The sequence below is a fragment of the Aulonocara stuartgranti genome, assembly GCF_965226115.1.
Source record: "Aulonocara stuartgranti genome assembly, chromosome: 12".
In the NCBI taxonomy this organism is placed as follows: Eukaryota; Metazoa; Chordata; class Actinopteri; order Cichliformes; family Cichlidae; genus Aulonocara; species Aulonocara stuartgranti.
Genome location: NC_138948.1, coordinates 3,643,051 through 3,660,849, shown reverse-complemented (window position 1 = coordinate 3,660,849; position 17,799 = coordinate 3,643,051). Strand labels below are relative to the sequence as shown.

The following is a 17,799-nucleotide window of genomic DNA, read 5'->3' as shown; positions in this document are numbered from 1 at the left end:
CTTAGGTAAACGTTCTTTTCATTTCTTTAAATAGTTTTCAGAAACAGTTCTTCAGGCTTCAGATCAAAGCTTTTCTTTGAATGTTCATTTCCTTTTAATCCATTCTTTGTCAACATGACCCCACACTAGGGCTGGGCTATATCATACCGTTCACAGTAATTCCTATTGTTGGGCAACAATAGGAAAATGAAATATGGCGATAGAATATGGGTAAAATGCGCATGCGCAGTGCCTTTGTTTTCATACGCACATGGCAGCGATGCAGAATGAGAAGAGCGAAAGCGGATCGTTGAATGAAACAGATGAACCAGAACTGGTTTGTAAAAATGCTGCAGCTTCAGTGGTGTGGAACTGGTTTAGCTTTCGTCCGTCAGATACACAACAAAGCACTATTTTTGGTAGCGCATGCTAGCGGGCCGTCGTTATTACCGTGTTGTTTGAAAAATACGGCGCACTTAAAATCAATCCTTTGATTTTTCCGAAAGTCGACAGAGTCCCTTATAATCCCGTGTGCCTTATGTATGAACTCTGGTTGTGTTTACTGACCTCGAAACGATTTTATGTGCACGGCGCTCGAAAATCTGTCAGATGTTTTAGTACGACTTTGCTAAGCTACGAAGCCGCACCGCTTGATGGATTGTTGGAGCATTACGGCTATCGTAGGCAGGAGCCTCGCGGAGTGATACGTACTGTGCTTCAACGTAATATTACGGTATTGTGTGTGTATAACCTCTTTTTAAGTTTTGTGGATATTATACATGGTTATGCTGAGGATATGTCGGCCAGTTTCCACTGGAAATGCCTTTTGGTTAAACTGTCAGCGAGGAATTTGCATTTGCACTGTTAATTTTTTATATAACTGTAATGCACTTAAAAAAGCTGCTTCCATCCATCCATCCATTGTCATCCGCTTTGTCCGGGGTCGGGTCGCGGGGGCAGCAGCCTAAGCAAAGAGGCCCAGACCTCCCTCTCCCCAGCCACCTCCTCCAGCTTGTCCGGGGGAATACCAAGGCGTTCCCAGGCCAGCCGAGAGATATAATCTCTCCAGCGTGTCCTGGGTCTGCCCCGGGGCCTCCTCCCGGTGGGACATGCCTGGAACACCTCACCCAGGAGGCGCCCAGGGGGCATCCTTGTCAGATGCCCGAACCACCTCAGCTGGCTCCTTTCGATGTGGAGCAGCAGCAGCTCTACTCTGAGCCCCTCCCGGATGGCCGAACTTCTCACCCTATCTCTAAGGGAGAGGCCAGCCACCCTTCGGAGGAAGCTCATTTCTGCCGCTTGTATCCGCGATCCGCGATAAAAGCTGCTTGTTTAAGTAAAAATACATAGATATTTTTTTTTTGCACTAATAAAGTTGTGGAGTTGTAAAGTATTTTGTCTAGTGTCAATTATATCGTCAGTTATATCGTCAGCGCAAATTTTCAAATGTATATCGTGATAAATATTTTTGGTCATATCGCCCTGCTCTACCTGCTGCAAATCATCACTTCGTCAGACCTGTCGCTGACTTTCAGTCCAGTTCTTGCAGAATTTGACATACACCAGCCTTTTCTCCCTTTAATGAATGGCTTCTTGACAGCCAGCTTACCAGAGACCATTTTTGATGAGGCTTCAGTGAACAGTAGATGTGTCAACAGAAGGGCCGTTTGCTGGATTTTTTTTCTTATTTCTTAAATAATATATTTTTAGGCCTGACATCTTCCTTTGTCCTCCAGGACACACTGCAGAGCATTCCAAAATATGCCAAAGTGTCAGCTAAAAGCACTTTGTGAATCATATTGTTGGTGCAAAAATACAATTTCATGCTTGTGAAACTGCCTAAAGACAGATTTAACATTGGTGCTGTGCTAATTTTGAGATTATGTGCAAACACAACACTGGTTCATCCCGTGAGTTAGGAGGTGTTTTAATGCTTGAATGGGTCATAGATCTGAAAATGGTCAGGCAAAAGGACTGGAGTGAAAATGACTGAAAAAGCAGTCAATGTCCAAAGGAAAACTTTAAAAACACCTCCAGAGAGCCTGGAGGAGTATTGCTCAAGAACATTTTGAGAAATTACAAAAAAGTTTATTTTTTGCTTCCAAGGGCTGAAGAAATGAGAGGTGGTTCAAGACTTTCACACAGTATTGTACAGTGTCTTTTCTACCAACCTGTCCGGAGGAAGCTAACAGGTTGATGGTGGTTAGAAGCATCCAGCCGCGGCTCGCCTCCTCACTCTGATTCACCTCCAGGAACTGGACTATGGCTCGACTGGCTGCCTCTGGAAAAACAATCACACACACAAACGTGTGGTTAACTGGGTGGAAAGTGACAGCTCACTGTGGGGCAGATGGGCTGTTTGAATAATGATCAAATATGTAACAAATTAATCATTACAGTGGATGTGACAAAAGGGAACGTGTGGTTGGGCTTCTCGGTTTTGGTTATCTGTGATCTTGAAAATAATACATCAATATTGTATTTCAGTCCCACGCGCTAGCTTTTCAGTTAGCTCATGTCTTTACCAATTTTATCACAGCACTCTTTGTCCTAAAAATATAGCCACACTAGGTTAGGTTTAGGAACAAGTATCCATTAGAACCGAACCATAATAAAAAAACAAATCACACATTTTTAGTCACTTTTGTGAGCAGAAATAAAAATGCTTTTGAAAAGGTTTCCTTAATCCAACCCACCAGCTGAGCCAAAGTCTAGTTGCTCATTGTTCAGAGCAAATCCACATCTGTTGTTTTGATAATGAGTACTGCAACGTCAGTTGAGAGCATGAATCATGTACTGACTCATTCTAAAGAGGCCTGGTGACCAACTGTAGGAGTGCTTCTTAGACCGTTGTGTTGCAAAATCAGAACCGTTCACCGTTTGATAACAGCATGTCACATGATTAGACAGGGATGAGGAAGAGATGGAAGGACGAGATAAAGCGGAAGAAATAAGAAATAGAAAGCTGGTGTGTGTGTGTGTGTGTTTGTGTGCGTCTTTTTTGAGGAAGCCACAGTCAAAGCTGCCACGGCTGTCAACGCTTTGATGAGATGCTGCTGGCTCGCCCGCAGTGAAGGCTAACCTTTCAGATTGAAGTAGGATTGCATTGATCCTTTGAGGAAAACGTATCTACTGAGAGCCAAAAAGTCAAAAAAATAAAGTGCAAAATTCTGGGAAAGGCCTTATCTGATTAGGGTAACACTAACATTTTTTCTCCATTAATCATGAAATCAGCTTTAAACATTCTTAATAAAACAATGAAATATGTATTTATCTTTAGGGGAACAATTAATAAAATAATCTTATTGTGATAGGGTAGAATAAGACGAAGCTCTTACACACATCCATAGAATAAATCGGGTTTCCAGGATGGAGTAGACAGTTATATTGAGCATCAATTATTTTATTTTTTTAAAATCATTGACTAAAATCAGTGACCAATCATAATCAGGCATGGGCGTGTACTTATGTCCACTAATAATATACAGATTACAGTATATTAGGGTCCTTGCCATATGTGGTACTAACTCTTGAAAGCCTAACAGGAGTAACGTTTGCAGCACTTTCTGTCATATTTCAGCCTGCTTGTAAAAAAAAAAAAATGCCTGTGTTTGGATTACCCAGCTTGGAAAAACCCAGAAAATATTCTAATAGTCATCAGACGACATATTTATATATACTTAGGTGTCCAAACTCATCATTAAGAGTACTGGGGAGGCCGTCATATGTTGTCTTTATGGGGGAAAGTGAAAAAATAAACTCCCTAGAGTCTTTATTTCTATCTTGTCATCTACTATGTGTACCTAACAAAGCTCAGATGCTCCATCTGTGCCTTACAATTAGTTCTATAGTTGAAACTCTGCATAAGAACTGTCTTTGTATCTAAATAAAGAACAAAAATCTCTTTCAACACCACTGTGTTCATCTGCACAGCCAAAAGGAAAACAGAAGACACAAACCGGTTATGAGAAATTATTGGCTGGTGCCAAAGAACTCTACAAGTAGGCCTACTCCACAGTGCATTTTTCCACTTACAAATATGAGTCTGTGTGCATCTGCAAGCTCACCTGTGGATTTATTGGAGGCTCTTCGTCTGATCTCAGTCACCATGAGTCGGGACACCTGGGTGGTGAACTGCAGCAGGTCGGAGAATTTCTCCATCATGCTGCTGGGAGGTGCGTTCCCAAACACCTGAAGTGGACAAAAAAAAGCATTTGATTAATGGAAAAATAATAATTTAAAAAACAAGAAGAGAGGAACCAAAAAAAGACTCAAAAACTAGACATCTGTTCACTCGATACTTATATGTAACCTAGCTTATAGTCAGGTGTGTGCAGTTACAGGAATCCTCATTCCTGCTGATATCTGTGACAGTTTTTGCTTGAATGCACTACTTTATGGTGACAGAGAACATTGGAGGCTAAGCCTTTGGGGCAGCAGGTCAACAAAGACAAACTACTCTTCATCCAGCAAAGACTCGTCATCTGTTTACTTATCCAGCAAATCTGACTTGAGAGCAGGGCGGGAGGCTGCCGTCCCGCCGCACAGGTACCACTTTACATCCAGATTCTGACATGAGTACGGCCACAGGTGTGAATCCCAGCCAGTGGTGGGTAATTAGCAGACAAGTCAAGAGACCCTTGGCAGTGCACTCCAGCTTGATGAGCACACTTAACAAAGGCAGCCTACAGCTGCAGCTGCCAAACAAAAAGGCGAATTACTGGCCTGCAGGCTTTACTTCTGTTCTTTTGGATAAAAAAAAACAGCTATAGGGATTTCAACAACTTCATTTTGTTAACTTGTTAATATGTGTAGCTCACTTCCATGATTACCCACTGACTTGACTGGTTTCCACAGATCTGGATTCAATTTTAGAGTTTTTCCAAAAGGAGGTGCAAAAATGCTTTATGAAAATGTATTATTAATTATTAATTCATAACATATTTTGTTAACATAGCTTAAGGCCATTGTAAAGTGGGAGGGAGAGACTCTCTGGAGAGGCTGAATGACCATAACAACAGTGAGCTGTTCCACCTGGCCCAGAAACTGCACAACTGAGATTTCAGAAATTAAAAATGTTGGATAAACCTGAATCTATTTAGTCTACAGATAAAAATTAAAAGATAAAAAATACAAGTCTGTACTGGACTTTTCTCCCCCTGCATCAAAATAGTTCCAATACACCCCCACCATTCAACTGGTCTGATTTTCCTATTAGTGCTTAAATCAATAAAACTTAACATTAGTTAGTTAGCAGATATATAATTTAAAAAAGCTTTGAAGGTTGTTTAATTTAATCACAAATGATATAAACACCAACCTAACGATGAGACAATGTGTAGTTCAGTGAGTTCAGTACTTTTCAGCACTTGCTCCTTAACACCTGACAACCAGGTGTGTTTTGGGTACTATTTGCTTTGATCTGCACCTGAAACGTTCAGCTCCTCCTACTCCTGCTACATCTAGTGTAACACTAACTGCATTCCAAACACTGACACTACAGGCAAACATGGTGGTGGTGCTACTATGATGGTCTGGAGCTGCTCAGGACCTGGACAACTTGCTGTAATTGATGCATCCATGCATGCCACTCTCTACAAGAATGAGAATTCTGGCTAACTGCACTTAGCTTATGCAGCAGGAAAATAATCAGAAACACACCAGCAAGTCCACCTCTGAATGGGTAAAAACTAAAAAATAAAATTAACGTTTTGGAGTGGCTTAGTCAAAGTCCAGATTTAAATCTGCCTGCGATGTTTCGGCATGAACTTAAACAGGCCATTCATACTTGAAAACCCTCTAATGTGGTTGATTAAAGTAATTCTTCATAGATGAGTAGGTCTAAATTCATCAATAGCTGTGTGAAAGACCCATTGCCAGTTACTGCAAACACAAAACTGCAGTTCTCACTGCCAAACGTTTGCACAACAACCTTTTCATACAAGGCCAGGTAGATTTGGTTAACCTTTTTGCTTTAATAAATAAAATCATAATTTGAAAACCTCATGCCTGTGTACACTGTGGAGACAGTAAAAAATATATGACACAAAGGTTGGACTGAAAAGTCCACTTCGTTGTGCTTTGTTCAGCTAACCTTTAGCCCTAAAGTCAACAAGCCCACAGAAGTAAACAAGCTCATTTCCATTCTGCAGTCTGGTGGAACAGAATCTGAGAGCTATCCAGACAGGTACGTATGAAAATATGCTTTTAACCACTGGATTTGAATCTGCAGAAGTTCCCTGGTGAGATCTCGTTTTCAAATGTCAATGCATCTATAGTATCTATTGCACCCATGACCTCAGGGAAGCAGCTCTAGCGCGTTTGTAACCCAGCACAACAGAGCTCTCTTCTTGTTTTCCTTTTTTTTTTTTAATACTGCACAGACGAGAAACGCATGATTTGAAAGATAGCTACAGACAGCACAGGAACCAAATGAAGCAAACTGTAACCTGCCACATCAGAGCTGCCATATGTACAAATATCTGTTAATCCGCCTGTTTGGAGCACCTCCAGTTCTCCCTCCACCCATGGTGTGACTTACCCTGTTAAATACAGGAAGCATCATGTAGAGCTTCTCCTCCTGCTCCTTCTGGGTCATGTGGCGAGGAGGGTGGCACAGCTCGGAGAAGAGGCGTCGCAGGTGCATGAGGCCCAGCGCGTTGTCCTGGGGGCTGCACTCCTCCTGCCTCGGCCGCCCCATGATCCTTTTCACCATGTTCATCTTGAGCGGCTTTGTCAGGGCAAAGGCAGCCCTGCAGATGGGAGAGAGAAGATCTAATAAACATCTCACAGTAACTCAATACATAAAGATCTTGTTAGTCTATGTAACTGAAAGTCCCTGCTATTTGGTATCAGTTCAACTCTGTAAGTGGTCTCGAATATCAAAAACAGCCAAATATAGATATAGATGATATTTCACATTTCACACAGATTAGCTTCTTGTTTTGTTTCTTTTTTAAATCAAAGTATCTTTATTAATTCATAATTCTGACAATTGTAGACGATGTGAATATAAGTACAAATACCTTTCTTCATAAGTGTAACAGAGTACTAGAATTGTAACAGTTATCAAGTGTTACAAGTTATCTTTAGGCAGATTTATTGACATTTTCTGTCTACAAAGAAGGTTTAGCATGAGCACCGTGCAGGTATAGAAGCAGTAGGTGCAATAATGCTCTGTGTGTTTGTACCCACGATCATTCAGGATCTACTTAATTACATTTTTGTGTTCGGATCCTGGTTCACAGTAACACAGAGAGATGCAGAAAACACACAGATTTGAAATGTTACAGCCACAGAGAGCCAGCTTCTAAGAGCCAGCTGGGTTTCCTCTGGCTGCAAAAACAAAGAAATCTGGTGGGATTGGTTTCATATGATAAATTACTCGATGCGGTTTCTTGAAAAAAATTTTCAAGGTTAACTTTGACCTTGGACATTAACAATGAAGGTCAATGTCAAATGCTTAGCCAACCTATGTATCCATGTACCCCACGATCTAGTGTATTGTTGTGAAGTTTGAAGACGATCCATGAAAGAATTGTGACTAGAGCAGGGCGATATGGCCAAAAATATTTATCACGATATATATTTGAAAATTTGCGATAACGATATAACTGACGATATAATTGATGCGAGACAAAATACAACTCCACAACATTACTAGCGCAAAAAGACAACCTTCCATTTATTTTCACTTAAACAAGAAGCTGGTTTTTATGTACATTAAAGCTTTATAAAAATGTAACAGTGCAAATGCAAATTCCTTGCTGAAAGTTTAACCAAAAGGCATTTCCAGTAGAAATGGGCTGACATATCCTGAGCATAACCATGTATAATATCCACTGAAGTTAAAAAGAGGTGCTTTGCAACATTAAACTGCAGTGTGCAGTACGTATTTTTCGGACCATAAGGTGCACGGGATTATAAGACACATTAAGCGAAACAAAGCAGTCAGATAAATCAAACTTTATTAAACTCATTCTTCTTGCTTCCTCCACTTCTGTACCATTGATTCATTAATGTTGAATTCTCTGGCAGCGGCTCTATTCCCATGTTGTTGCAGTATATTAATGACTAACCTCGTATTGTGGATGGATTATCTCAGTTGTTCTCCTGACTGAAGATTGGTCCTTTTACAGCATCCTGCCATGCGATTGCATTTGTCTCTAACCATGAGGAACCTTAACGTTAACTTTTATAAGTGGAAAAGTGTTAGTGTTCGTCCTCCAGCTTCACTGTTTATGTTATGCTAACATAGCTGTGTCGCTAGCGATCACGTAGCACATCATTATATACCAGCTAGCCCAACTTCAGTAACCCTACAAACGTCACTGCTGTTTAGTTTTCTGTCTTCATTTATGTTGGAAGTGATAGCAGAGCTGTACGTTTGATTTTTTTCAGAAATCTCTCAGTCAGAACATGCTATATCATGCTTAGGTAACTAGCGAAACTAGCGAGCTAACTTCCGCTAGCTTCCTGCTAGCTTCTAACTCCGTTAAATGTAATACATTTTGTTTTCATGGATGCCTGGAAGTTAAACTTCATAGTTACACCTGGTAAAGCAGCAATGCTGATCGTTTTATTAAAGATGAAAGAATTTAGACAGTTTTTAACTCTTAGTGATGCTGCAGTGTTCGTTTGACCTGAAGCACACGGAGTTTAGGACCCAGATTACTCCCAGATTTAAGGGCATCTTAGTCCGACAAATACGACAATAACGATGGCCGCTTGCATGTTCTGCAAAAAAATGTGCTTTGTCGTGTATCTGACGGACAAACGATTAGTTATGTCTATAACTTCTGTTCCCTGAAGGAGAGGAACGAGGTACAACACATAAGTATGGGATATCACGCCCTCGCGTGTCCTGGCTGAAGAAACCTTTATTCACGCCTTTACGGCAGATGACGTGTGATGACACGCGCAAGGCCCCGCCCGCACATATAGCCGCTGCCATCACCGTCATCCCTCAGTTCGATAGCCGCTCTTCACCGAGCCAACTGCTCAGTGGGGCCACCCTGTGTTGTACCTCGTTCCTCTCCTTCAGGGAACAGAAGTTATAGACATAACTAATCGTTCCCTTTCAGTCGATTCACTCGGTACAACACATAAGTATGGGACCTATATACACGCCCCGCAGAGCAGCCACCGAACCGGAACGGGACCACCACATCCTTAGTGAGTGGTAGACCCAGCAGAAAGGACAGCATGAGCCACCGAAGGGGCTGTAACGTCCAACCGATAAAACCGCACAAAAGTGTGCGGCGACGCCCAATTAGCCGCTGCACAAATATCAGCCACAGGCACCCCTCTAAAAAGAGCCCATGAGGTCGCCATCCCCCTGGTGGAATGAGCCCCCACCCCGTGGGGCAACGCAAAACCTCCGGTGCTGTATGCCAGCGAGATAGCTTCTACAATCCAGTGGGACAGCCTCTGTCTGGACAGAGCTCTACCTCTATTCGGATTAGCGAAGCAGACAAACAACTGGTCACACAAACGCACATCCCGAGTGCGCTCAATGTAGGTGCGTAGCGCACGCACCGGACAAAGAGAATGCACCCTCCTCTGCTCCTCAGATCCAAAAGGAGGGGAGCAAAAGCTCAGCAACTCAAACTCCAGTGAACTATAAGATGCAGGCATGACCTTGGGAAGATAGGCGGCATTCGGACGCAATACGACCTTGCGGCCATCAGGAGAAAACTGCGTGCAGGCAGGATGCACAGACAGCGCATGAAGGTCCCCCACTCGCTTCGCCGAGGCCAAAGCGAGAAGTAATGCGGTCTTATACGAAAGAAGTTTCATATCCACCGACTCAACGGGTTCAAACGGAGGGCCACAAAGGGCCTCCAGCACCAAAGACAAGTCCCAAGCAGGGACACTGGACTTAAGCACGGGCCTCAGCCGGCGAACCCCTTTCAGAAAACGCCCGGCGAGGGGATGCGCACCTGGTGTCACCCCGTCAAAACCGATATGACAAGCAGATATAGCCGCTAAATAAACCTTGATCGTCGAAAACGAAAGGCCTTTATCCAACAGCTCCTGCAGGAATGTCAAAACATCCACAATAGAGCACTGAAATGGGAGAGTGTGGCGGTCCTGGCACCATCGCTCGAAGGCTCGCCATTTGTAAGCGTACAAGCCTCTAGTAGACGAGGCCCTGGCGCTCTGAATCGTCGCTACCACACTAGGTGGCAGACCCTTAGCAACCAAGTTTAACCTCTCAGCAGGTAAGCATGAAGGTGCCACAGATCCGGGCGCGGATGAAACACTTCCCCCCCCGCCTGAGAGAGGAGATCCCTGCGGAGAGGAAACTGCCAAGGACTTGCTGCAAGCAGGCTGATTATTTCTGCATACCACGACTTCGCGGGCCACCAAGGGGCCACCAGGATCAGAGAGAGGGAATGCCGACGCACCCTCTCCAGAATTGGAGATATCATTTCCACTGGGGGAAATGCATACAGGAGCACGTCTGGCCATTGGTGCGCTAGCGCGTCCAAGCCCAAGGGTGCATCGTGGTCGATTATGGAGAAGTACAGGGGGCAGTGAGCATTCACCCTGGAAGCAAAAAGATCTATTTGCGCCTCGCCAAATAGATCCCAAATCTGAGCCACTATTGAAGGGTGTAACCTCCATTCTCTCACCAGAGGACCCCCCCTGGAGAGAAGGTCCGGCCCCAGGTTCAGGTGGCCCGGGACATGGGTGGCTCTTAGAGTCAGAAAATGAACACTGCACCATAACAGCAGAGAGCGAGACAGCTGCAACAGGGGAAGAGAGCGTGTTCCTCCCTGCCTGTTTATATAAGACACCACTGTTGAATTGTCCGTCCTGACTAAGACATGAAGGCCCTGCAGGACTGGACGGAAACGCTTTAGAGCTAAGAACACTGCTAACAGCTCTAAGTGGTTGATGTGCAGCTGGCGCTGAGCCGCGGACCAGATCCCTCTCACTGACGCACCCTCGCACAGCGCTCCCCACCCACTTAGGGAAGCATCTGTGGACACCACCTTGCGAAACAACACCCTCCCAATCCGAGAGCCCTGGTGCAGTAGCCCGGGCTCCCTCCAAGGAAGGAGAGCTAGCATGCAAGACGCAGTTACCGGCAGCCTCCTCCGGAGGTGACGCGAAGCACACAAACGGTGAGAGAGAGAGAGTCCAGCGTTGAAACGCTCTCATTTTCAACAGCCCAAGCGGCACTACGGCGATCATAGATGCCATCATGCCCAACAAGCGCAATATCGTCTGGAAACGCAGTCTGCGTCCCAGCTGAAATTGAGCGAGGCAGCGATGAAACGCGGCCACTCTGTGCTCTGACAACCGTGCGCGGCTGGAAAGAGAGCATATTTCCAGACCGAGAAAAGCGATCTGTTGACCTGGGATTAGCGAGCTCTTCTGAAAGTTCACAGAGAACCCCAGTGTCTGAATGTGTGACAGAACCCGCGACAGCTGCGTCTCCGCCTGTTCTCTGGAGCAAGCCACGAGAGCCCAGTCGTCCAGGTAGGCCAAGATGCGGATGCCCCTCTTCCTGAGGGGCGCTAGCGCTGCCTCGGCACATTTCGTAAAGGTGCGGGGAGCGAGCGACAGCCCGAACGGCAGCACTAGGTATTCGTAGGCTACGCCCTCGAATGCAAACCTCAGAAACTGCCTGTGTTTCGGGTGTATAGCGACATGAAAATAAGCATCTGTTAGATCGATTGTCGCAAACCAATCTCCCGGGCCGACTGCACTCAGGAGCTGTCTGAGTGTTAGCATCTTGAACCTGTACGTTCGCAGGTACGTGTTCAAGACTCGCAGGTCGAGGATGGGACGAAGCCCTCCCCCTTTCTTCGGAATGACAAAATAACGGCTGTACCAACCTTTGTCCGTCTCCGAAGCGGGGACCACCCGTATTGCTCTCTTCTGTAATAGCGCCTGTATTTCCTCTCTGAGTACCAAGGCTGCCTCGGGGTTGACAATCGTGTTCACGACTCTTTGGAAACGAGGCGGCTTGACCCGGAACTGCAACCGGTAACCCATGGCAACGGTTTGCAGCACCCACGGAGAGGGGGCGCAAGCGCGCCACTGAGGGAAGTGAGCAGCCAGCCGGCTGGCCTGCAGCACTGACGGCGGGGCGCCGTCGCCCCCCAGTGTGTCTGCAGGGGACTGCATCCCCTGCCTGACCTGGCTCATTTCGCCTGCAGGTTGAGCATTTGAGATTGTTTGAGAGTAAACAACACTCTTTATTGATTCCAACATGGGAACATGTACATTTATACATCTTGTCGGGTGCACCTTTTCCGGGGCATAACAATGAAAAACAGCGGGAACACTCGATGTGGTCGCTTGAACATTCAACACATCTGAACCGTGTGCAGAGGTTATGTGCTTGGGAGACCGCGATAGGGAAGTGCAGCGCCTTCTGGGGCTGACAACCTGAACAGAACTTAAGCGGCACCTCTTGTGCGGCAACAGAGGGGTAAGGGCAGCATCTCCCTGCTGCCGGATCCCTTCCCCACTCGCAATCACAGCTAGGAGGGCTGAGGCTTCTTCCTCCTGGGCGTCGGGTCCCGTCGGGGGCCCGGGGGAGGGCCTTTGCCCCAGGCCGACTGGCGTGGAGCTCGGGCCGAATAACCCAGCCGCAGACACTGGTGCGTCCAGATACACAGCTCTGTCTCTATCAGGGACGTCGGAGAGGGTCAGCCACAGGTGCCTCTGCGCCACCACTGTCGAAGCCATCCCTCTGCCCAGGGAGAGCGCTGCACAGCGAGACGCATGGAGGATGTAATCCGTGGTGACTCTAACCTCGTTAAGAAGAGGTGACAGCGGGCTGTCCTCCGGAACCAGCGATCCAAGCTCCGCCAGGCACATTGCTTGGTACGTCTGGAGCATGGTGACGGAGCTCATGGCTCGAGCGGTGCCGGCCTGAGCCCGATAAATCTTCTCCAGCTGCGAGGCCGAGAATCTGCAGTGCTTGGACGGCAGAGATGCGGGGCCACCGACACCATGGTTATGGGACAGGGCCAGATAAGCAGCCAGAGACGGCTCCATAGGGGGTGGGTTAGCTAAACCAGCTCCCTCGGCGCCGTCCAATTCCATGTACTGTCCATAGCCGGGCACAGTGACGCGGGTAGACAGAGGTTTGTCCCATGACGCTGTTAGCTCGCAGAGAAAGTCTGGGAACATGGGGAGGCAGTTTTTGGCCGTTGCGGGCTCCGGTGGAAGGAAAAAACCCGCAAACCGCGACGGCTTCCGAGCTGGTGGAGGAGAGGGCCAGTCCACCTGCAGCTTCTCAGCGGCACGGCGAAACAGGGAGAAAAGAGAGGTGTCATCGTGGCCGACCGGCGCAGCAGCGGCGGCATATTGGGTCGACAATGAGCTCTCCTGCTCATCCTCCGACAAACCATGGATGTCCAGGCCGATGTCCAGCACGTCATCGTCTTCCTGGGGAGCGCTGGCGGGCTTCAACCCAGGCTGAAGCCCGTCAGCGCTCCTGCATGGTTCCGGTCCGTCATCGGCTAACCCGTCAACGTATTCCATGTGGTCAGCCCAGCTAATCGCGGGGACATCGACCTGAAAATTTTCGTCTTCGGACTCGGACGAAGCCGGGGCTCCAGACTCGGAAAGAAGAGGGTCATGCCGTGCGACAGCCGAGCGTCCCAGCACTCTTTCCACAAACGTCACCCGTCTTTCCAGGGTCGAGCGTCGGAGCTGGCGACAAAACGCACAAGCTTCGGGCTCCGTCAACGCTCTCCTAGCGTGGACGATCCCCAGGCAGACAGGGCAGGCATCGTGCTGGTCGCTGTCGTGCAAAGAGAAACCACATCCCTGAGGACAGGGGCGAACAGAAGATTTCTGCTTTGCTCGCTTCGGTTTGGAGTCCATTCCCAAAACGCAAAGCGAAACGCTGCACAAGAAAAACTTGAAAATAGCGCTCCGCGGGCAGCCTACGCACCAGCTGGGCGGTGGAGGCTAACACCAACAGGGGCAGTTAAGCTAGGTTCAAGTTGGCAGACAACGGAGCTAACTAGCAGTAGCTAGCTAGCCCAACTCAGCAGAGGTGTTCTCAGCGAGGTGAAGAGCGTAAGAACTGAGGGATGACGGTGATGGCAGCGGCTATATGTGCGGGCGGGGCCTTGCGCGTGTCATCACACGTCATCTGCCGTAAAGGCGTGAATAAAGGTTTCTTCAGCCAGGACACGCGAGGGCGTGATATCCCATACTTATGTGTTGTACCGAGTGAATCGACTGAAAGGGAACACCAAACCAGTTCCACATCACTGAAGTTGCACCATTTTTACAAACCAATTCTGGTTCATCTGTTTCACTCAACAATCGGCCATGTGCGTATGAAAACAAAGGCACTGCGCATGCGCGTTTTACTCATATTCTATCGCGATATTTCATTTTCCTATCGTTGCCTAACATTATACCGGTATTACCGTGAACGGTATAATATGGCCCAGCCCTAATTGTGGGTAATATAAAGTTTCACTGATTTTGGTGGGAGCTTGACCTTTAGTTTCCCCAAAATTAAATCAGCTCATTTATTGGCATCAAACGTCACACAAAGTGTAAAAATGATATTGCTAGACTGCTAACAAACATACAGTCAAATCTAACAGATTAAATAAATCTATATTGTGTAAATAGACAAGGGTAAGCTTTATGACATTGCAGCTCGTGATATTTGACTTAAAACACCAAGATGATGAATTTAGGGAGTCAAACAAACAGGAAATAAATTGGTGTAGCAGCTATGGCAGTTCAGTAGTAACAGAAAGAATGAGGCTGCAGATAGAAGTGGCGGAAATGAGTTTCCTTCAAAAGGGTGGCTGTGCACTTCCTTAGAGATAGGAAGAGGAGCTCAGTCTTTCGAGAGGGAGAGTAAAGCTCCTGCTCCTCCACATCAAAGCCAGTTGAAGTGGTTCGGGCATCTGACTAGGATGCCTCCTGGATACTTCCTAGGCGAGGTGTTTCAGGCATGTCCTCTTGGTAGGAGGCCCCGGGGCAGATTAAGGATCTGCCGGAGAGATGGCTGGCTTGGGAATGGCAATGAGCAGGAAGAGGTAGCCTGGGAGAAGAAATCTGGGCTTCTCTGCTTGGACATACTATTTGCCGGTCTAGCCATCCATCCATCTATATCTATGTTTATATATCTATATACACGCAGCTAATATAGGAAAGATCTCTTCTGATTGGCAGATTTGACAGATCTCTGTATACAAGCTGTTACTGCACTGAAGCAGAGGCTGTACGGCCCAAATTCAGGTCACTGATTCAGTCATTCACTTTGAACTGCAAGTTAAGAATTAAAACAACAGATTAGCATCTGTGACTGATCATCGTTTCGCATCACTCTTCCCTTGAACGTAGTTGATATATATTTAGCAATTTGTTCCACATGTCAGCTTCTCTCCAGACTATTTGAAATGGTTGCTAGGAGATATCACAGGGCTGCAAAGCCTACGTACGACAGATAAATATCTGGCGATAAAAACAGAATCAACAGCTTAGACGACTGCAAGAAGAGAGAGTTTTTTCTTTTTTCTGCATAAAAGAAAAGGGGTTGTTTTCCTCTTCCAAAAGAAAAATTGATATAAAGTTATATTTTCAACAAGCTTAGCCTACCATAATGAAAAGTTACCTTCATCAAATGGGCAGAAATAACAGGAAAATGCAAGTAGGATATGGGAGAAATAAAATCTGGACCTTTTACTTCCCTCCTTTGTTTCTGTCATTATACACAAGGCTCACTTTCAATTGATTCTATAACACATCTGTTATATTGACAACAACAGCACACCTGTTCTGACCACTGGAGTCATGTTAGGGTTGAGTGTCACATCAGTTGTAGCTTAAAAACATTTATTTGAACACACACACTCTATGAATGACAAAAAAAAAAGCTCTGGCACTTAAGTCACAGCTCTTGCAGAAAGACCCATCAACAAGGAAGAGACATGGCAGTTTAGCATGTAGTCCGTCCTTTTCCCAGCAGACTCCTCACACCGAATTACTCTCAGACACTCAGGAAATATCCCCTGCCCTTCAGTTACAACCCACCTACCGGTGCTGCAGACGTCACTGTGTGGGTTTCTTATGTCTTGCACCATCAAAGCCTCATCATTAGATGGATTACATCTTGGCACTGATCACAGCATGAATGAGCCAAATTTATTTGAATTGTTGGTCCAAGGCCAGAGAAAGACAGAGAAATTGACTTGAGGGGAACTTTGTGGAAAAGATGCTTTAGTTTGTATCATCACTACCCTCAAATTCGGTTTTATTATTGTTATCATTATTATTAGTTCACCGTGTTGTGTTTTTCTTGCCATTTTTGAGACGTATGCATAAAAATAGTTCTGGTTATAACCAAATATTTGTGTGACTCTGCTCGCTCAGTTTACAATTCAAATTTTGTTTGATTCAAACAGTGAGAGACAAGGTAAAGACAACTGACGACTGTCCCCCTTCTTCCCAAACTAAACTTTTAAAGTCAGGAATATTATTGAGTTTATCGGTTTATTCGCCATCTCAACCACTTATTTTCAATTCTAAAGAAATCTGAATTCAAACCAGCGAGACTCAAGGTAAAAGCCCCCAGGAGCTGGCTAATTCACTTTTGGCAAGCTTCTCTGTATATAAATTTGATTCCATTGTTGTGATATCACAAATGCTGGTACTACAGGGATATTAGGGTATTTATAAAGCAGACAGTAGGCTTGACTGCATGCCAAAACAGCTGATTTGGAATAATGTGACGGAGGATGTTCCTCCTCGCTCACAGCTCTGTTCATTTCCTTTCTTTCAGAAAACAATCTGTTCCCTTCTTGTTTCCTCGTCATACATACAAATCATGTATGACGAGGGTCATAATTTCTACATCAGGTGTTCCACGTGACTATCAGTCAGTCCATACATCTATTTATTGGTGACAAAGGAAAAACGCTGACTTCTGGACATATATCTACCCCCAAAATCACAGCTCATCTCCAGATTAATAGATAATAGTTTCTATGCAACATCAGTGACCTTTTACTGATAACACCTTGATCCCTAATCTAACGCAAAAAACCAGACCTGAGCATAACAGACTTCTTGGATGCTCTGTTTCTACAATTGGCTGCACAGTAAGCCGTATATGTTAATTAACTGCATTAAAATGCACCAAGAGGTACCATCACAGTCAGGAGTAGACGGCTAACATGGAGAAGAAATTTCTTCATTCATATAAATTCTGGCAGCAAACCGAGAAACCCAGAATCTGAAAACCAGATTTGTTTGTAAAACGTTTGTCTCTATTTCTCTTGGTTATCCAGTATGAGATATTCACACAGCTCTATTTTACTTGACGCTCCGCTTTTAAACACTGAAAATTTACCACAGTCTCAATTTGAATGTGCCTGCTCTTGTTTTGCTCTCTCTAAACCAATTAGCCCCTACACCCTGTTCTTTAATGACCGTTCACCATTAAAACATGGATTGGAGATCTTTGCACCGCACATTTTACGGCTCAAAACAGTTCAGGTGAGGCTGGAGGTGAAAGTAATGAAAGGTATAGGACAGAAAGCCTCACGGGTCCCCTGAGGATTAAGTGAAAAGGTTGCTACACCCAAAGGACCCTTTCTGATTGAAACTAGTTTGAATTTTTAATCACAGTAAATAGCTAAATAGCTTCAAGTTCAGTCAGTAACAACAAGAACACAGAAACCAAAACAACATGGGCTCCATGGTAACACCTGGGTAGTGCTGTCACCATCGCCTGATGATTTTTGAACAGGATTCTCCAAACACAGTGTTTGCAGTGTTTACCTGGATATTTCATTTCTAAACACCAACCTGAACCTA

General features: G+C 45.5%; 1 protein-coding gene across 6 annotated transcripts in view; it reads right to left on the bottom strand.

Moving 5' to 3' along the window:
* wdfy3 (WD repeat and FYVE domain containing 3) overlaps positions 1-17,799 on the bottom strand; it is a 126,172-nt gene that overhangs the window by 87,666 nt on the left and 20,707 nt on the right. For all 6 annotated transcript variants that reach the window (XM_082556057.1, XM_082556053.1, XM_082556055.1 and 3 more), the window contains exons 2-4: positions 6,521-6,731; positions 4,047-4,170; positions 2,151-2,260 (exon numbers count right to left, since the gene is read on the bottom strand). In XM_082556057.1, coding sequence (XP_082412183.1) covers positions 2,151-2,260; positions 4,047-4,170; positions 6,521-6,700 — 414 coding nt within the window. In that variant the 5' untranslated portion in view covers positions 6,701-6,731. The remainder of the gene's footprint in view (positions 1-2,150; positions 2,261-4,046; positions 4,171-6,520; positions 6,732-17,799) is intronic.